Consider the following 22,817-nt stretch of genomic DNA (forward strand, 5'->3'; position numbering starts at 1 on the left):
ACAATCATTTGACTTATAATCAGGGACCCATTGGATCACAATGCGCTTTCAGAAAGAAGTTGAAAAGATGACCAAAAAAATTCAAAAGGCGGGCTGTTCTTGATATTTCATCGACTTTAACAAAAGTTTAGCTTATTTATATAAAAAGGATTTTCTGAGCTTACCAGAATTGTTTATTTGATGACGTTTAGTTTTTGTTTATCTCGTCAAATAGCCTTTATTTCCACGTATTCTACCCATATCCCTGATTCTTTATCATTGTCGCAATTTGCACAAGTTAACTTGGACTACTGATGAGAGGCAGGAATTCTAAACTATGTTAACATCATTTATATTTATCATAATAAGTCAATGAAATGGAGCTTTCATATTTAACATTTTTCTTTGGCAACATAAAAAAATATCAGCTATTACATTATATTTATTAAAATATTTTAGTCATCTTTGTGAACTCTTTCTTAAAGTGCATAATAATCCAATGAGTCTGCCGATTATAGCTCTGCTGGTGGACAGAATTGATCCCGAGGCTGTCTTTCGCCCAGTTTCAGCGATGTATTCATTGCTTCGATAAAGTTTGTGTGCGATGTGTGATTGTGAGTGTACGGGCGCAAGTGCTTCTGAACTCTAAAACGTGTGGAGGGGTCGCAGTCAGAAAACTGTAATAACTAAGTTCGGTTATTGAACCACTCTTTTTGAGAGTGTGGATTTGGCTGATCGTTTGTGTCTGTACTTTTTGCTAGGTGACTGGATACCGTCGGGTTGTGAGTTCGAACCCGGTTGAAAACACCATTTATAAAGTCCACTTGTCCTGGATGAACTAATTTCCTCAAAGTATTATACTTCAGAAAATCGCCTAAATGAAAAATGAATTATTTTGGCATTTTATTATTGTTTACTTGATTTCATAAGAGATATAATTCCCTTACCGCTCACTGGTAATGCGAGCAAAATAGACTTCAGAGAGGTGCTGCATTCTAAAATATTTCAATCCTTTGTTTTATTTAGACCATGATCAAAAGTGAGGGTAATGGTCTATCGATGTCAAGCTGAATTCCTTGGCTCAAGATATCCTGTAATTTTTTTAATTATCTTAACTTCCTAGTTCGACTCTACCCACTAATATAATGGTTCACCCTCAACTCGACAATGTGAAATCGTATTCGCAAGATGACACCAGTCGTCAATCTTTATCGACGTAACGCAATGACGCAAGCCCCGATTGGTAACTAACAGCGTGTACGACGACCGCATGAGCAGATGAAACAGACACAGCCACGTTGGTTCCAATGCCCAGAAACGAATTTGGAAATACTTCGCTTGTGATACTTTCATGGGATAAAGGCACATGAAGACTGATATTCCTTGAAAGGTAATCAATAGGAGAGCATTGAAAACACTTTCTACTGCCGCACTAGCATACGGCTGCCTGTTTTACAACGTACATTACTTTACCACACGGCAAGAAAGGAGGAAAAAATGGGAACCTACGACTACTCTGCGACAGATCCGGAAATTGTTAGTCAATTATATTGCTTGTTGTGTGGTGTTTGTTCAAACGACACGTCTCAGACTGATTACATCGGGAGCTATTATTACTCGCAGTCGTCTTTTTACTATGACTATGATGAAATGGATGAAGCTTTCATAGACCAACACTGTCCAAAGCCTTACAGAGCCCATACCGTGGGACTGACTACACGTCTGGTTATCGGTGTTGTATTCTCAGTAACTGTGTTCCTTTCTGTGTGCGGAAACACCCTGGCGATAACGATCCTGGCTTTTGGAAACCGAGTGAGAACACATTTTAATTCCTACCTGATAAATCTAGCCGTATCAGACCTTGTGATGGCGATCATGTGTATGCCGTTCACGACTATTGCCCTCGCGCTTGAACAATGGCCGTTTGGGGCTGCAATGTGCCCGTTAGTCGTCTATTTGCAACAGGTAAGACTATTATCGAATGAACATCTCTGAACGGAACAAATTTGTTGACGTAGTTATTGTACACTGACTTACGTGGCATAATTGTTTACCCTATGTATGCATGTAAACTGAATTTTACTTGAATGCAGCATTTTGTAAACATTCGCTCCTAGTAAAGAATAGGAATATTGCTGTACCAAATGATTGACCTCAGGTCGATATATCACAAAATGGTACATCATGCAAAAAGAGGTATGATTATCATGAGAGCCGTCCGACTGTAGTCTTCAGATAAGTTGCAAGTGTTTATTTCTGTGCTCATGGTTGAAATTAAGCGTAATGCCAATCGCGCTGCCGGCCTAGAAATTCGAGACGAAAGATAAAACATAAAACGATTTGTCCGAAAAAGGGAACATCTACAGGCAGTACGCTCGGCGCTTGTCCTTCGGAGTCACCGTGTATCAGTGTTTTTATACATATCATAGAATGTTGTGCCTACGTTACAAACCAGTTGCCGTTTTTGTACTTTAACATTTAAATCAATTCTTTTTAAAACGTTCCATAATTATTGGCCCCATCATCGGGATATTACTATGTACGTGCACTACAAGTTGCTCGCTTCACAAGAGAGTCACAGTGCGCAGTCCAATGAGAAGTGCTTAATGTGTCTTTACGTGTCCAGTGCTTGTCGCAATTATATCAAGCCCAGTGAAACGAAATCAGTGATCAGCACAACTTCTAAGAAGAGACGGCTCATTGACGGGAAAAACTTCAGGGCCGGCTTGCAGCGATTTCGAAGCTGTTATCCAATTGGTTGGCAGAATCGTACCGTTATAATGAAATAATACAAATAAACTCCCTAAGTTGCTGTGAATAGTGACAATCGACCAATCAGATAGAACCTTGCAAACACGCTGCGAGTCAGCCGAAACTTCAACCTCACTGACCCACGTCTCCAATATTTTAATACTGTTAGGTTGCGTTGGCAAATATGCAACACCGATCTGATTGGTCGAAACGTAAAAATAACTACGATATACCACAATTTGCAAACCAGCTCTCGGAAAATTAAAAGACATTTTTCAAGATCCACGCTAGAATTCCAATACACTCTTATGATATAAAGGGAATAAATCACACCCGGTGACGGTATACCACTTTTGACTCGTTATCGCTGGTGCACATATGATGTGCACTGGTCAAAATCTCGTGGTATGCTGTCGCTAGGTATAGTATTTTGCTTCTTTAGATAACAAATATTCTACCACCTGTCACCCGACTGGTCACACTGAATCCCTATCAACCCCATTGCGGCGCCAGTTTTGTCTGTGCCAGCTGAATTTGTGATATATTGTTTTTCTGTCGGATGTACCCTGCCAACTTCTTTCGGCTTCGAACACATGATCATGTTTTACTATCATTGGTAGAGTAGTTGGCATGGTGACCAGAGAACTGGTTCACGACTGGTCAAAACCTGTTTGAACTGGTTACCTCTCCCGGAGTGAGACATACTTCTGCATATGCCAATAGCGGGATATGTATCCTCTTCTTTTACGTCGTCACATTTTCCAAAGACGTGCACAGATAAACTAAATAGGACAGGGCGATTTAAGCAAGTTTTGACTTGTAATCTATCGGGTTCGAATCAATTGTGAGTTCTTACGAAATGAACTGCACTTGTTACCATTGTGCCCGTCTTTCCACAATCGTCCCCTTGAAGGAAGTGCTCAATCATCCCGAGCGGCTTGCAGAGATGCTCGAATGAGTCCTTCTGACATATGATACACCGGCAGAGAGCCTGATAGAAATATCACAAAATCTTATCCGAAACAAAATACCAAGCTTGTATAAAGTGATACACTTTCAGCAATATGCCTTTTCGACCGTTTCCGACGTCGTTTTCAATCGCAAAGTTAAATCTATTCACACAAAATGTAATCGTAAATATGTTCGTTATCGATCAGTGGCATATCTTTCAATACCATTATAGACTCGTGATTTCTGCATCCTGTACGTTTACGGAGATGTTGGCCGAAAATCGCTGCAAATCTCATGATTGTGAAGAGTAGTCGTTTGTGTACCTAATCTCCATACATTTTGATTGCGTAAATAAAAAAAAGTCATTGATGATCTACATGCACCAAAGAATACTTTATCAACATGAAGGGAGATAAGGAGACAGAACAGTTGATCTACCGTTTGATTGGCAGTTACAGTCTCCAGTTACATGTTAGAAGCACGCACTTCATCCACCCTGTCGGTACATTTTTCTACGTATATTATTATTATTAATATTTTTAATGATCAAAATAATCAGTTACACATACATGAATACTCTTGCACGATACACTGGTCCAAAAACGGGGTCGTTCAAAATGTGTTCCCGAGAATGGACGCTTTGTGCGTGCAGTATGTCGCACGACGTTGGCTTAGGCCAACCGGTGTCAAACCTATGCATTCAGGGCAAGTTCGAATTCAGCTTGAAGACGGGAGATATCATGTCGATTTCGCCAGCTAAAGCTGTAAATTAGAGTACGGACTGTACTGCAGAAGTGTATGTTTTTGTCGATCAAATCAGGAGATGGCATCGAGGTTAAAAATTATTCCATCGATCGACAAGGACGTAGAGAAAATCAGTAAACCTCATCCGAGGAGATAAGATATTCGCATAATTGCTTACAAGGTGACGCAGGTCCTGTAACTTTGCGTTTCAATACAGCTGAGATCGATGAATATAAATCTTTCCCGTTCTCCAAATCTATTCACTTAACCGAATGATAACTTTCACACTTTCTTGAGATTTGACTCGATAGCTCTGTTCCAATCAGATCCACTCGATTTTTCAATGTTTTGATATACGATTCTATTTGCAGGCGAAATGTAATTTAAGATTGCTTAGCTAACGAAGTCGAATCATAGAATTTTGTTTTCAGGGCCCATGCTGGAAGCGATTTAAATTGCAGTGATTCTCATTTTTGCTAGTGGTCGTATTTTAGAGGTTTAAGTGAAAAATATGTTTGCGAGAAGAAAATAATTAGTTGATATTAAAAGGTTAGTCGAATTTTCGAAATTTTCCTTCATGTTAGTGACCATGCTTTCATCTTCGTAAATCCTGTGCTGGGCAATGCACATGATGGCGTGGCTGGTCTGATCGATCGGGCAAACAGTTTGGCGCCTAATCGAACGAACTCAATATTGTGAGCAAGATCATACGTAGTAATTGTGGAACCACACAAAATCGTAAGAGAAAATACCACCCACATAAGGTGCAAAGGGCTATTAATTATTATTATTACCTTTTCTGCCTCACATCCAACTGAACGAGCCGGGATCGCATAAAGCTTGCTCGCCCCTTTTCACATGCTTTCAAGACAGACGGTAGAAGTCACACTGTCTATGTTACCAAATTGTGAGTTACTATAGCAAACACAAATTCGAGAAATCGTCGATACGCCATCGCCACTACCTGTCGGCTGTACATCTGCGGCGTTTCAGCGATCCACTACTTTTAAGCAACGGAATTTTGCACGATCAGTCGTATTTTAGTTCCACCGAACAAAGGGTTAACGTTTCTCTTTCTATAGTTCTTTCGTTCATACTATTCCATCCAAACTCGGTCACTGGCAATAAACTCATGTTCAGTTTTTTACTGGAATGATAATGTACCGGTTATCTCAATATTGTCAGCTGCGATCATAACAGAAGTATGTTTATGAGATTTACTGAAGTGTCAAATGTTTGTGATCGATGTGTATTGCTTCTTGTATGGCAAATCAAACATTGAAACCGAGCCAATGTTTAAAAGACAGGCGATCGCACTAATGGGGAAAGGGGGATTTTTTCTGCCTGTTTATGGCTTTTCAATGTTGGAACAAGGATCGTTTCTTGATGCAGTTGGATCTACTAGAAAGGAACCGGGTGGGCAAATGACCATACACCGTATGACTTGGACTTTGTCGATGAGACTTTTAATGTCAGCTGACATCTAGAGCGAAGAGAACTGCTCTGCTTGTTTCGCTCCATCTCTGAATGTGTAGGAGCAAATTCATTTCTCTGGTTGACGATCTGGATGGTATTATTTTTCCAAATGACATTTCTGTCTCTAATGAATTGCTCTCGGCAACTCTGAATAGGGACTTACTCTAATAGTTCTTGCCAGAATATCGTAAATGTATTCAGTGTAATTACGGGTGGCACCGTTGGGCAGTGGTTAGGGTGCCGGTATCACTAGATGAGGATTGTGAGTTCGAGACTTACGCGGTGTTGTGCCCTTGAGCAAGGGAATTTACTCCTCCTTGTTTACTTAGAAAGTAGGTAGGGGGTACCTAATCCTACCCTGTAATTGCGCTTTCGCCCGTTGGATAATGCATTGAATAAATAAATAAATCACGAAACGGAGTTTACCGCCGAACCCTGGACTTGTACGATATTTATAAAACTCTGCAGCCCGGAAAAGTTTGTGAAGCAGGTTTTGAACTACTCGTGCCATCGCACTCATGAGTCGGTCAGTTGGCTCCGTAAACAAGGGCGCTCTCTTACCAGCGTGCGAGTACTTTTTTTCAAACGCAATGTACATAGGAGTAATAAAGCTTACAACAACGTATGCTTTTGTAAATCCGAGAAGAAGAATGACAAAATACCGTCAACAATTATTAAAACTACTATAGTTAAATGCAATGTGCATATATTGAACTTAGGTTATTTTAAGCAATTTAAAGCACAGGAGAGCTTCCATCGCAAACGTTGTTGAACCACAGATCCATTAAAGATCGAGTTGGTGTCAAGGAAGGCATTGAACTGTTCTTTTTTCAGAGCAATATTTTACATGGTATTGTTTTAGATCGTAAATATTTCTTCTTAATTATTTATTGCCTTTTAGAAAATGAAGCCATCACGTCTCCTGATTTTCGAAATTATTCATTGTGTTATACAATTGTCCATAAATTGTGCTATGGTAACTACAGAGAAATGCAGCAGTCCAAATCGCTAGCATAAATTGTTATTAACAGTTTTGTAAATATATCAACGGAAGAATGAAATCTTTTCTTCCAAGCAGTTCGTCTCGTTTTAGATCCCTTACAGGAATACATGATGTAAAAATATCTTTCACTTCGTGTTTAAATAATTCTTAATTTACTTAATTCTTAATTAACAACTATTTGCAAACAATACCGATAAAATGCAACTGTGTTTTGATCAATGATATGACACTATGCAAGCTTAAGACGACTATGTTTGATTTACGGTCAAATGGAAAGTCAACATGCGCAGTAACCTACAAATAAAGTAACAGTTTCCTTGCTCTCAAATGTTAGGCGTGTTTGAAGTATAACTTTTATCGTAGAGTCTTATCAGAGTATTACGATATCACAGTTACATTGTTTGCTTGTCACAAGCGTAACCCGAGCGAATTTACAAAGAGAATTTACAGAATTCACAAGCGTAACCCGAGCGAATTTACGTTCTATAACATATTAGTTGGGTTTAATAGAAACCCATTTCGGCTTTTTGAACGATGTCACTCATTCATTCATTCTTTAATGCCCGTTGAAAGTTTTACAGCGACAATTTCAAAAGTGAAATACAGAAGAGCAAATGACAAATTTAGAGCCAGAAAAACAGCTAAAAGCTTATCACACTGGGCAAAATGGTTGATATATAAGAATATATACCCATACACTGATTCTTTACGTGAGGCGAATACGTCAAGTATACACGTACGTATGCATTAGTACAGTGTACACTTTGTGTGCGAAGATCTGCATTACGTTACCCATGATCAACACAGGTATATGCCACGCATACCGATTTATTAAAATGTCCCATCTACAAAGATATTTGTTATGTATACAATTAATATTGTGTGCCATATACGTCAATATACGTAATTATACAGAACATATATTAAACATTTTGTCTAGTGTCGAGTCTTGCCCCATTCCTTCACTGCTGACATTTCATGTTTAGGTTTCATAGCACTCGGTGAAAGTTATAATGGATAAACTTTTACACAATTTGTAGTCTTGTAACATCCATTGCCTGAATATTTTCATTCAGCTGATATCGTGATGTGCTCCTATTGGCAGGAAGCGGGAAACTGTTTCATAACATTGCATCATTGTGAGAAACGAAAAACTGATATAGTGTAGTGTGCATTTAGGGCATAGGTAGTTAGTACAGTATAGGCGTCCCTGAGATTGATAAATTACATCCTGCTCAAATACCAGCGGCTCTTTGAAATTTAGCCTCTGAAGGCTCCTCATTTCCCTTGATCTGAAGTGTCATCTATACGAGAGCATCATGTAAAATAATCACATGGCATTGAAAAAGTATGTACATGCGGGAGGACTGGGGTGGTTGTAATTGAAATAAAATCTGTGCATCATGAAAGGTTCTGTTTCCTATCAGGATATGTACAAAGGAAGGGTATGTTATTATTAAGGATACAAAACCATGATTACCAAACGGTCATGTCAAATTTCAAGGTATAAGTAGAGGCAGTCTTCTGTAACGTAAGTTGGCTTTTGACTTGCCTTGCAAAACTATAGCTATAACTCTATCGCTCCATCCCTTCAAGACACTCTCACCCTTCCCCTTTTCCTGTCCTGCAACTAGAGGTTCGTAAGAAGATACAAATGTATATATTACATGTTTCTTGCTGGTTCAACGATTGACAATGCTCCACTCAATTTGGTGAGCTAGTATTTAGCGCGGATACATGATTCTGGATACCTTTTTATTTTTGGAATTTCTGATCAGAAGGTCACCGTGTCTGACTAAAAGGCATAGGTCGTCAGCTGGGCATGTCTGAATTTCATGTCTTTGAAAAACAGGTGATCAACCCATGAGCAGGCAATACCTCCTACTCAGAGTCAGTGTAGCGGCAGGTTTTGAAGTCAGTGAACCCGGAGCTACTCAGTCATCACAGTTGAGTAAAATGCTTGACAGCCCACCTCTTGCGACTTAAGTACTTTACAATCGATTGCACAAATGCATGCAAACCAATCAATCACTTTATATCGTGATGGAGTGTGAAAATTTTATTTAAGATGTTTTGCCTTATACAAACACAGATTAAATCTCGTCAGTCAACAAATATAATTTTCAAATGTTTGAGTTAGAAGAAAATTCGACTATTGATTACTGAGCGGATTACATGCGTCCTTAACCTACTATTAGGTTTTCCGGTATGAAACCACCATATTCAGAGCCTGGAACGTTAACTACATACGGAATCAATCCGTGTTTTCGTGAAGCTTCACAACGATCAGTGATGCAGTGTCTGAATTATATATCATACCAGTATATCGATTGCGCAAATACAGCGATCGTTTGGTCGAGGCGTGTAAATAACCATCATGTGATATAATCGCGATATAGTGTGGTTGGCACATGCACGAGCTCTCGGAAAAATCTTTGTTTTGACGTTCCATTTATAACAGCAAACAATCACACCCAGCAACAGTGTTCATATGTATGCACTCGCTATCGCTCTTGCATATATATATATATATATATATATATATATATATATATATATATATATATATATATATATATATATATATATATATATATATATATATATATATAGATATAGATATAGATATAGATATATTGAAAATCGTAGAGTGTGGTTTATTGCTTAACAGTAAGTTCGATATATACTGTATATACGAATTATAAATTTTAGCACGATCTCGTCCAGAAGGTTTATTATTTTTAATATTTGTATCTTCATTATTTTCGTATTTTGGACCTCCTGTTTGCTTTCACTATTTTATACAGATGTATAACCTCGGATTAGTTTGAAGAAAAAAGTATCATGGCACTAAAAAATTATTTTTCCGCGATGTGATACTTTTCCCTTCAGATAGTATGTCGAGAATGAGTTTGGACTATTAGCAGTTGTTGACAGCTAAAAATAAAGACAGACGCATGCTATAGCTTGCCTCACAATATTGTCGAGATCCGAAGCAATGAATCAATCAATCTGCAACACGCAACGCGCACTCGCGAAAACGCGTACACCGAAACATTAAAAAGGTACTGACCATTTGAAACATTAAAAATTCATGTAATACTTTTCAGTTGTTAAGAATCATAAATCAACAAACTGCGATGTAAGTAATGATAAAGCTGAAGGAGAAAGCCTTGGCATTATTGAATTGCCATTATGTTCTTTTCTTTTCATTATTCGATCACGGAGTGGCGTAAAACAACTCAATCAGCCAGTTATCTAAAATCCAAAGAAGGTTCTTGCATGAAAATTACTTTTGCAATATTTACTGTCATCGGGATCCATTGTTATTCGTCTAGAAAAATAACAATGTTCAGTGTCAATTGTTAACTAGAATCCATATTTATTAATGTAGAAAATTAACAAGATGTACTCGTCTAGCAAATTAACATTGTGTACTGTCAATTGTTAATTAGAATCCCTATTTATTAATCTAGAAAATTAAATAGTTGTACCCAATTATGTATTGCCTTTTAAGCCACTCGTTTCATATCATGTTGGCGTGGTATGAAACATACCATGCATCAATTAAACATTTCAATCATGGCAAGGTTTCAAAAGCGTCGTCGTCAAACAGGACTATCTTTTATTATCAAGGTGTCGGTTACACAAGTGCTCCTGGAGAGGTTCAGTGCGTTGAACAGGACGTTCACTCCTGTTGTTATAATCAGACGAAACTGTTAATCTTTTAGACATTTGAGGGATTAAAAGGGACTCCAACCTGCTCTGATTTGTGCTTGTGTACAGTGGCATGTTCATAAGTCAATCGATAATAATGCAATGTTATTCACAAAATACCGGGATGTATGTCCGAGTACATCGTGCGGTGGAGTTATTGTCCTCGACGCTACGCGTCTCGGACAATACCGTAGCTTACGATGTACGAGGACATAAATCCCGGTATTTTGTGAATAACCTTATTATACACATTTTTAGTCCAACTTTACCTGATAAAAGTCAAAATTTAGGCGTTTTTCGGATGCTTCTCGCGCACTGCACCGGGCGATCGCGAGCAGACCGGGAACGCGTTCAGCGCGTCCGCAAAGCGCACAGAACGAAATAGAAACCCGGGCTGCGCAGTGCGCGTTGTAGAAAATTTACGTCAGCAGCATAATTTCACACAAATTCACCGGTTTTGGACTGACCATGATTTACTTAATGAAGTACTGAATGTTAAGTAGCATATATTTTTGTAAAAAAATGTAAAATATTCTCTTCTTTTTCCTCGTGTTGACGTAAAGGTGTTTTGAGGTCAAAGGTCAAATAGCGTCCAATAACACTTAAAGAAAATGGACTCCGCGTCAAAGTTATTGGACTCCACGTCCCTTAATATCGAAACTTACTGTAAGACAAAATAGACATATGTGAATAATAATATATTATATAGAATTATATAGAATCGTGAAAAGCAAGGGTACTTTCAATTTCTTATTGTAAACCATAATGCATTGTGTCTATGTTATTATAACGTTGGTATCCAAAATTGATTCCATTGAATCAGGCTATGCTTGCTGGTGTAAAGAAAGAAAGGATTCTAAGCACGACACTGCATTCATCGTTTCACATTTACATGTATGTCGTAAATTCAAATAAAGCAGAGACCTTAGGACAGCTTTCTTCAAATCAAGTTAAATGGCTCCTCGGGGTTAGACGTTCGGACGCTTATATTTTTACAAGACATAGTTCATCTGAATTTTTCACTGACTTAGTTTTGTGAACATCGCAAATTCGATTTACTTTATGCAGGAAACACAGGAATGGCGGCCATTCGGAAACGTTAAGTGATTTATTTTCTCTGGCACTAAACTTTATATGTCTTATCTTTACTTTTTTTCTCCCTTGCTTCCGAAACAGAAGTTTTAAAACAAATTCCTCCCGGGAAGTTTGAGAAAGAGTTTGTCTTTCAATTTCGAGGCTCGTACTACCTTAACTAGTTCGGTAAAACCCTTGGGCGACATTGTTTCATTCTAATCTTGCAAAGAATCGGGAAATACCTTTTCGAAGAGATAATATCGACAGATGAAATCCCGGAAATCATATTAATTAAGAGAGTATTTGTCTTCCGGAAGGCTTACATCTTAATGCTTACGGTATGGCATCGCGAGAAAGTTATAACAGTGCTTTTTGTAATTAGTTAAAAATGAGCACCGAATATTGCAGACCTTGACGTGACGGCGCCTATATTCCCTGTTCAACGATGTACGTAAGTGCAGTTGGTCTTCAATTATTCCCGCACAAAAAGCGGAGCTCAATTACCAAGCAATACATTTCGACATCAAAAAGCCATTTGGAGTAAGAATAATTTGATGTCTTTTGTTATTACTTATATTTCTGAAAAAAAATGCCACCGTCTTGTTATTCTGCTCTGTAAGTATTGCACAACTTGTACCTCGTTCGATGGCGTTGTTGACGAAGAAATTCAATTCCGGAATAAAATGTAGTTTTCAACAATAACAGGATACCGCATTCACATAGGGTGCATTCATGAAGAGTTAACGCAGCTGCCTAATGGAACTTTAATAGACCTTAGCCAATGTCGGGGACCCTTTTGGCCACTACAATGGAAACGAATCATCTTCATATCACGTTCTTACTTGTCGCCCATCGCTCAAGCATATCTTCATCGATTTAAGACAAACAAATATCGATTAAGTAAGACCCGCGGGAAAGATGAAAGCAATGTCATCAAACGCTCTTTGACACAAGGCAAATATTGTCAGTGCTACGATATTTTCAGCAGTGAAGGTGTACACAAACTCCTGTATAGGTTTCTTTTAGTAGTTCAATTTTCGGGAATACCTTTGTAGTTAATTTAAATGTAAATTTAATTTGAGAGCGTTGCCGAACAAAACCTTTCCACCTATCACTTACACAACACTGAATTAAGAGCATGTCGCTGTTTTCGCGAAATCGGACGTCACGCAATAAAATATCGCGGAATCTTATAGAAGAATCTGAAACTAAATCAGAAGGTATGATAAAACCTTCGATTTTACACCTTTTTACTACACATCATTACGAAAAATACACAGTTACGCATTCTCGTTTTTGATGACATGAAAAATTAGACTGACCAAAAACCTTAGACGGGCAACCGAAAATATGCCAAATTTACAATTTCTTGGAATAATATTTTTTGTGTGTGTTTGAAAGCCGGTTATGTTTATATATCGTTTTCTCCCTTTTTTTTTCTTTGACAAAATGAAAGACAGAAATTCACCGTAGGACGAGATTCTTCTTCGCAGATACAGATACAACAATCCCCGTAGAGCCTTCAAAAGTACCGACTTGACAACTATTGTCGCCTTATGTCTGGATGTCCATTTGTATGATCAAAGGTGTTATCCAAAGGCTAACAATACGCGGAGTCGTTGAATCCCAAAGGTTTTCTGAACCTTTTACAACCTTGTTGGTGCAGGTCACAACTTCAACGCTGCAAAGCAATTTAGCGAATGTAATTGTTTCGTGCTTACCGTATCTCCAGCGTATAGTATCTAAACTGTTGCCACATACGTCAACCTGTAGCTATGACGTCATAATCTTGAAGCATTGATTAAGATTGAACCATCAGCTTGCACATTTGGCTTCCAGTTTCGGATTGAGACCTTCAGCGAGTATCCTGCGCTTTCATGGGATAGACAATTCACAGTGTACTTTAAGAAACAACATCAAAATGGAAAAATGCAATTAAACTCCATAACCTATGCTCTATCGTGGGAGATTCATACAAAAATCCGTCCAATTTCGTTTGAACTGGTTTTGGGTCTCCCTATGAAGGTGATTCATACAAATATCCATCTACGTTTTTTCAACTTTATAACATACACGAATGGAGTCACACATTGATAGATAATGAAATTGACAGGATATAATTCCTTTAATGTTATTAATTTGAACATCACTTCCAATAACATCATTCCATTTTTTCCCCACACAGAAAGAGAAGAGGATGGACTAGTCACACCTCTCTTAATCCTACTGTGCTCAATGTTTATCTTGTCAATATATATCTATCTCACGCTCTTGGCGCCTTTTCTCAGATTCTTGAACCTAATTGGTCAAAATTGGCGCAGGAATTTCGGAGTTATTTCACTAATTACAAAAGTTCATTAAATATGCAAATGAGATGATCATTGACATGACACTCACATTATCATCATAATGTTCTGAGATTTTCATCTGTGAAAAGTTTCATGGAATTTAGTGCATTATTCCTTGATATATGTCTACACTGCCATTACCGTCTCCATAGGGAAACCATTGTACGGAAAAAAATGATGTCGAATAACTTCATTATTATGCAAGACACAAAGCCACAAAATGTAATAAGTTCTTGCAAGTAGCATATTGTACCTGTCTATCAAATCTAACTTGAATCTGTTCAGGCATTTTTGAATTATCGTGTAAACAGACAGACAGACAGACAGACAGACACACAGACACAGACACACACACACACACACGGACAGACAGACATCGCTATGACATTAGCTCACGTGTTCACACACGTGGGCACATGGACACATAGACTGGCCATGGTATAAAGACTATGTTATAGCGACCTGTTATTTCATATATCTTTATTATTTTGGCATCACACAGGGCAAATACCGATACACTATACGCGATTTTGGTATGTTAAGGTAGTGTGCGCCTCGAAAGCGAAAGCCTTAAACTTTAGCTTAAACTTTCCCTCGGAACTTTTCAAACATTCTCTTTCAAAATCGATGACAAAAGTTGGTGGGGGTATGCCGTGCAAATTTGGTATTGGATAAAGAAACAATCTAAACAACATTGTCAGATTTGTGAAATTCACAATGGCAGCCTTTCTTATGTTAAGATTGAAAAATAAAATCGTCGGTATACGTTATGGTGTTTAGTTCAGACATCTTGCGAGGGTCTTTGGTCATTAAGAGAACAGTGTCCTCCAAATGTTGGTAAACGTTTTGGTAGTGAGCGAGGAAAGAAATATTTAAAGTGGCACTCCCACTTGGTAACATTTTTAAACACATTTTTAATGCCAACGGTCGATATTTGACGTGGCGACTGTGCGCGGATCGCAAGATATCGATAAAAACATGTCTTCAAAAACGTAAAATTTTGAATTCCGGTGGCCCACCTAAATTCAGCTTCCGAACATCGAACTTTCGGCACTGGGGCCATTGTCAACTAAGCTATGGAGTACGAATCTACGCTGACGCTTCTGTACGCCACAGTACCACTTGCGTCAGTGATCAGTCATGCCCCGCGGGGCAAAGCTGAGTCTTACTGACTTGGCGAAAAAACGAAAAACAATTTTTGCTGATTGCACCAGAATTCGCATAGGTGACTAGCACAGTTACGTGCGGTTGATACATAGCGGCCGCCGCGTGGTATGCATAGACGCATACCACGCGCGCGGCGAACCACACGTACTTTGTGGCAGACGACTAAATGTAGTCATCGGAAGCGGCTAATATTTAACACGTAAAAAATGATGTTTATGTGGTGTTGGTTAAAAATATAATACAACTGGTTTAGAATAATGAAAACGACAAATACTATGGAGAATTTAAAAAAACTTACCTGAGGTAAAGGCATAATGCTGTACATTGGCAGTCTTTGCAATGGGAAGAAAATTCATTGCGTCGTTCGAACTTATTGTAGACTCCCTAGAAGATCGTCAATCAGCACAACAACAAACCTTCGGGGGATTTCGGGTCAAAATCAGAAACGATCGTAAAACTTCGGGATGTGAAAAATACGCTCGGGAAATGACATGTTTTATTGATATCTCGCGATCCGCGTGCAGTCGCCACGTCAAACATCGACCGTTTGCATTAAAAAAACACTGGGCAAAATGCTTGATATACAACAATATATACACATATACTGATTCTGTACATGTGTCAAATACATTCAGTATACAGTACGTATGCTAATAAAATGCAAAACTTCAGGGTACACTTAGTGTGCAAACATCTGCATTACATATACTCATGATCTGCATAGAAATACGCTACGCATATCACGTATTGGAATGTTCCATATACAAAGATATACGCTGCATATGCAGTTAGTATTCTGTTCCATATACATCAATATACGTAAATATGCTAAGCGCTATCAAGCATTTTGTCTAGTGAAATGTGTTTTAAAAATGTTACCAAGTGGGAGTGCCTCTTTAAGCTATCCTATATATTCAAGGGTTAGCTAGCTTATGGCAGTACAAGCTTGTTCTTCAAACACATTCGCTTCCTTCATGTTGTACATTATAAACTAAGCTTCCACGAGCAAAACCGAGGGAACTGTGCACTTTGTGGTGTATTCGGACGATAGCATTGATTTCTCTCATGTAAGAGACATGGCAATAGTTAAGAAACCCTCTTGCAGTTGGGCTTACAACCTGACGTGATGGGCTTCTTTCGTATCCATACTAATTGACTCAATTAAAAGCACAGCTTAGAGAAGTCGTTAATCAAATATGACATTTAGAAATGCTTTCTCTAGACTCATATCTGCCAGACTCCTAAGGCAAATGCCAATCTGAAAGATTCGCCGAAATGTTTTGGGGTTGCAGTATGTTTTCCGTGCTTCAACCTTCAAGAGAACAAACGACTCCAATACGCTGAATACTGCAACGATTTTTTTCTGAAGACGTTTAGTGTCACAAGACTGCTAGATAATTTCTATTTCTACGCAAATCCCTACAGAACACATGAATAATGGAACCTAGTATGATCATCATTGCTGAGAGTGATCTTGATTGAGACCCACGCAATATTCATCCTCAAAGGAATGTGATCACATTGCATCATAGTACGTGAGGATGAGTGGCTGGTAAAAGCAATCTTCTGTCCTGTGTCGTTACAAACACTGTGTTGCCAAATACAAGAGGAAAACAATGGCATGTCATAAGCAAGAGCATTGGTCTTTTCTTCATAATTTTGTTCGATGAGGCCTGCAGGCAACTGTACATCGTCGGTTTCGAGTCCTAAGGCTTTTTCTATACCATGCTTCAAATATATATATATGCACTAAAGTGTTCATACAATGATCTTACTTATTAATACTAGATCCGACTGGGAAACAACAGAGATGTACCCTAGGTTATTCAAACTACCTTCAGCAATATCGCTCAGATTTCCCGATGGAGAACCGGGTTGCGAAAAGAGCGTTGTCCTCGTTTAAGATGAAGCAGGGTTTTTTATATCAAAATATGCAAACATGCTGGCTTAGACAGCGATTGTCAGTATGATGAAGTTTTTATTGGAGTGGAATGCACCTCGGAGTACAGATTATTGGACTCCTATTCTTTTTCTGATCTATCAGTCGTTGGGGTTCATTTAAACCTCTTAATGTAAAAAAAGCAACAATTTTAACGTCTTACTTTTCGGAACTCGAAAATTAGATTTTGCCCATCGAGTTAACACAGGGATAGTATCGTTGGCTATTTTGAATTTCAAATATAGGTAAATCGTTAATAGCTTCTTTCTCTACTAACGGAATTGACTTCCATTGTTTTTTGATTTTGAAGGTGAATTGATGACAGATTCCTTTGAAAGTTTGAGCAAACGATAAGTCTCTCACTTTCGAGGCGCATACTACCTCAAACAGAGTCGCTTCTTTCAGTTGCAGATTAGCGACAAAAATCAAGCGTGTAAGACAGTTCTTACTTTGTCTTCTTGAGAATTATTCCGCCGATAACACTTTGTGAGGGAAAAAAATTAAATATCAACCTATAACTACGTGACAATTGCAGAACCGCTTTCAAGCGAGCTTACTTTCTTCGAAGAGAAATCTTGACAAGTACAAAATGCACAGCTTCCTATTTAAAAAGACGTCATTGGTATGGCTCATCTGATTTCCTCTTTAAGTTGACGATATCAACACTTATGACATCAACCCGTCAATAGAGTACATATTTGTTGAATAGATCTGGGAGGCAAACACGCATGTATCGACCGAGATCCAGAATACAGAAATCGGAAATTGCGCTAATGTCCAATGGTCCGTACTCAGCCATCGATGTTTAACAGAGAATGATAGACACTGCATAGAGTAGAGAACGACATTAGTTTATTGCGGTACCATCGCAAATCAAATGACTGATAGTATTTTTCTTACTGACGTACCCGTCCGCCAACGCTATGATTAATGTGACAGTTTTTATAGCCATCTAAGTACTGACGTCAAGTGGTTATGCTAGATTACTCGATTGTAGCTTCTAGCTTTCAGCTGGCAACATTGTAATGAATCTCTCTCTCTCTCTCTCTCTCTCTCTCTCTCTCTCTCTCTCTCTCTCTCTTTCTGCGATGGTGGTCTTGATAACACATTTGAAGAGATATAACGATTTGGCATGCACTGTACAACGTGTAAGGTAGAGAGCATTGAAAAAAATAAACATTAAAAGCATAGTCACTACTGTGCTCTGAGTTTATGATTTATACTTGGCACATTAAGTCAATGTGCTGCGCTGACTAAATTAAGATGTTTGATTCGAATCTATGAGTACCACTATACCAACATTGTCGGTTCCTGTAACGTCTGTCCGACCCTCGCAGGCATTTACATGAATCCCTGTGTCATGCAATCTGCCTACAGAATTGTCATGTTTCTATAATTTGTACCGGTTACTGTAAATCTTCATTTTAGTAATTCGCCAAATTTCAAAATTTACAATACTTTGTCGACAATCATTAATACGTAATATGCATGAAACATGTCACAACACCATTGTTTATATCCAAGCTGTGAAAATATGAAAAGCGATACTTAACAGCTACAAATCTGATAAAAGTTCGACTACATTGTCTTGCTATTGTCCAACCTTGTGTGAGACATTTCATGCATAATCATAAGAATTCACGAGGCACGCGGGTGCCTGGAATGGCGCTGCCATTGAATTTAAACAAAAGAGACTTGAAAATGTAATTTGCCGCCAATTTTGAAGAATTACACCTCCGGTAAATCGTGGGAATTCAAGCCCAAGTGGCAAAATGTTGAAATTGGTGAATTACTAGAATGAAGATTTACAGTAACCGGTACAAATTATAGAAACATGACAGAATAATGACAAGCAGCATATACACTATCTGCCTACACACTCTTACAGCTTACAACGTCATAATTATCCGTTTCCCCCACTGCCTAAAATGTATAAAACCTTCATTGAAAATACATGAATGATAGCCTATATGAATTTGCAGTCGGAATCCAGAGATTGCCTCACAACAAGGTGTTTCGACTTTATATGAAATACTCATTAACTGTCACATGAGCCCCCTGGCAATTTAGATTACCTGGTAAACCCCATGAGTTGAGGTGAGTAGATTATTCCTTCTGTCACCGTGCACACTGCGTGTAAAGGTACGGAATAATACGAAACGAGCATATGTAAATTATCACAGATTATAAAAATTCTCAGAGCAGCTTCTATTCAACTCACGTCAGAGACAAGCCGTACTAGTGAAGGGAAGATTTCGATGAAAAAGGGCTTGTGATAAATGGTGACTTAAAATCATAGACGCTCGGAAAACTGTCAAGGGGCTGAGCCGAAATTGTTTTTAAAACTTAATGAACAGGACTCTATACTCTCGGAGGACGTGTATTAAAAGTACCATCAACAATGTGCAATTAATGATGACTTGATGATTTAGTCACGACTGGGTAAAGCGATAGGCTTCAGGCTCATAGTTGACTCCGTATGGCAGCTTTATAATATCTTTATTGATTACATTGATGGCCTTCAGAATGAATTCATTGTCACTGGTAGTGCCGTATACCCTGTATTTGAAGGGCTTTGGTTGGTTTTTTCTCAAGGCTCGCCCCATTACTACCAAACATTTGCAATGGAAATGAATAAATACTTAGCGCATAATGTAGTAATATGAAGACCAAAACAACTAGCTATTTGGCAGACAAACAGGAAAAATACTCTTTTATCGACGCGGAAAAAAAACAACAGAGAAAATAAGAGGCAAGAGCAAAATTACCAACCCTGACACAAACGCTGTCAGTGCACAACCTGCATCAACAATGAAGGCAAAACAGATTGGGAAGCTATGGAACAATAATAACATTCTTTTTATAATGACGGTTTCACTGCTATTGGTTGACACTTTTCCCAAGTGTCATACTGTAGCAAACAGACACAGAGATCGAAGTTGCCAATAAAGCAATTTTGCAAAAGCCGTTTCGAAAAGGGTCATGCCAAAGCTAAAAAGTAAAATACAATTTTAGATCATTAATTTTTTGTACATTGACCTTGTTTTCTCTACTCGTCATAAAATAAGGCGAAGAATATGGACATAGGTGCAAGACATCTTTTGAATATATAATATTATCTTATATTTATTGACTATTTCATATATAATCTTAAGAAAAAATATTCAACTTTGAAGAGGGTTCTGATTATAGGAGTCAATGCTTACTGGCGTCGTTGCTTTTACACATTTTATCGAACAGAAAACAACATAAAATATTATTCGAATCAATCGATGGCTGCAGTAAACGGTATGGCAGCATAAACCATAGCGTTGAAAGGAGCAATAGTTACTTAAGGCTCATATCTTTGCCAAAGTTGTGGGATCAGAATGAGGGGTTACAGTGAGCACGTGAATACGAAAACGCTAAGAGATGTCATGAAAAATAAACAGCTAATGATGATATACTGCAGTAATCTTCTGACAGCTGCCTTTACATTTAGAGTTATAGGGTGTATGAGTATAGCATGATGTTTTATGTTGTATGAGTATAGCATGATGTTTATGTTGTCGGCAAATCATACATGTATTTCCTCTTCTACTGTAATATTAGAAGAATGAAAGACATTGTATGGAGAAAATGCTTTTCCATTCATATTCCATACTCTTTAAATCTTTCTTTTTCTACATAAAGGCTATTTAAATGCTTTCTAATGCTCAACGAAGCTCTTTCCATCGGCAGCTTTAACGAGTATTGATCGTTAAAAAAACTTGGGCACCTTATAAGGTATGAACTAATACCTTGGGATAATAAATTGCTCTAGGTAGGAGGTGATGGTTCACTATCCTTAAAAGTATTTAACTATTTCATCCGACATAGTGTAGTTAATATGCCCACTTTCTTCATGTTATTTCAGGTTTCTGTTGCTGCCAGTGTCTATACGTTAACGGCCATCGCCATCGACCGATACATGGCAGTGGTCCATCCGTTGAGGGCGAAGACTTCTGTAATACGACCAGCATTTGTTAATATCACGATTTGGGTGGCGTCCATGCTACTTGGTATAGTGCAGCTTTTCAAGGCCAAACGACGGGCATATGTGATAGAATCTGGTGAAATCTATTATCAATGTGACGAAGTGTGGTTAAATAGAAAGCACAAGATTATCTATGAGCTATTTATAATAGTTATTACGTACATTGGACCACTGGCCGTCATTTCCTACTCATATTGTGCCGTAGTCAAGTCCCTGTGGAGTAGAAATTTGCCAGGTAACCCCGACGAAATTCGCGATCAGCGGAACTCAAAATCAAAAAGAAAGGTAATCTTTTTTTTAATTTTATATTCACTTTATGTAGCTTTGATCTTCCCTAATCGCTTAAAATGGTTTAATCATATACATTTTTTTCAACAAAGGCATTGATCAGAAGTTGGTGATAGGGCCACATTGGTGAAAAGATATTACTATATGCTCTATTCCGAAACATCACGGAAGGAAGGGTGAGATTTTAGATAGACATGAAATATTAATCCTCATTGAATCTTTGCATGTTCAAACTGCTACTATCGTCTTCTAGGGAACATTACTGCAAAAATCGAGCAAAAGATATAGCTTTTAAGATATAAAAATATAAATATATATATATATATATATACTTACACTTTTGTCAGACTGTAGGTATTCTGGATTGCAATCTTATTGGAGACAGCTTCTGTATCGTTAGTCTTAGAATTGCTTTCTATTGTCTCTCAGGGTTCCTGTTTTTTAATGTGTGTTTGTAATCTGTCTGTACTTTCTTGTAGTTTGGTGTTGTGCTTTTTTGGTCTACTGTGTAGCTTTTTTGATTCTATGGACGGTCCTTATACCTGTCTGAAATAAAGTTTAATAATAATAATAATTAATATAAGTATTATATAGAAATAATAATACGAATAATAATAGGTTCAATTTCCATGAAAACTTCACCATAGGGGTATTTTGGGTCGAAAAGACCAAATATGATATCGATTTCACTGCCCCATGTTTCCATGGTAACCATTTTAGGGGTTGAAAATTCCAGTTTTTCTAATATTCCATGAAAAGTTACTTTGATTGTTATAAAAATTATCTAGTGGGGGAGTTTGAGTCAGACAACACAAAAAAACAGACTTATTTTAATGTTTCGAGTTGCCATGGTAACCAATTTGGGATTGAAAATGTTACTTTTTCTCTAATTCCTATTAAAGAACTATTGATTGATGTAAAAAATTGATAGTAAGGGTTTTTCTGGTTAGCACACCAATAAAAATCACACTCATTTTAATGTGAGATGTTTCCATGGCAACCATTCAGGAGTAAAAATTACCGATGTTTCAAGATTCCACCTAAAATCCAGTAATCAACAGAATGTGTTATATCAAAGGGATATTTTGGGTTAGAAAGACCAAATATCCAGTGTAAAAATCCATTAAATCAACAGAAATATTATACCAAAGGGTTATTTTAGGTTAGAAAGACATAATATGATATCCATTTTTACCTCTCCAGTGTTTCCATAGCAACCTATTTGCGTTTTAAACTTTCATTTTTTTTCAGAATTCCATTAAAAGTAATCCTAGTAACTATGCAAATGCTCTCCTAAGTGTATTTATCACAGCATGAACTCAATGTTCATTTTTGTTTTATGTTGCCATGGTAACCTATTTGGGA

The 22,817-nt window shown here is 37.8% G+C and overlaps 1 protein-coding gene across 1 annotated transcript in view; it reads left to right on the forward strand.

The window, feature by feature from the left end:
* The first annotated feature begins 1,005 nt into the window (after nucleotides 1-1,005).
* Nucleotides 1,006-22,817, forward strand: part of LOC139126872 (QRFP-like peptide receptor) — a 28,421-nt gene continuing 6,609 nt past the window's right edge. Inside the window, exons 1-2 of the mRNA XM_070692798.1 lie at nucleotides 1,006-1,944; nucleotides 21,045-21,449. Of these exons, the coding sequence (XP_070548899.1) occupies nucleotides 1,477-1,944; nucleotides 21,045-21,449 (873 nt within the window). The 5' untranslated portion in view covers nucleotides 1,006-1,476. The remainder of the gene's footprint in view (nucleotides 1,945-21,044; nucleotides 21,450-22,817) is intronic.

Source organism: Ptychodera flava, chromosome 3, assembly GCF_041260155.1.
Source record: "Ptychodera flava strain L36383 chromosome 3, AS_Pfla_20210202, whole genome shotgun sequence".
Classification (NCBI taxonomy): domain Eukaryota; kingdom Metazoa; phylum Hemichordata; class Enteropneusta; family Ptychoderidae; genus Ptychodera; species Ptychodera flava.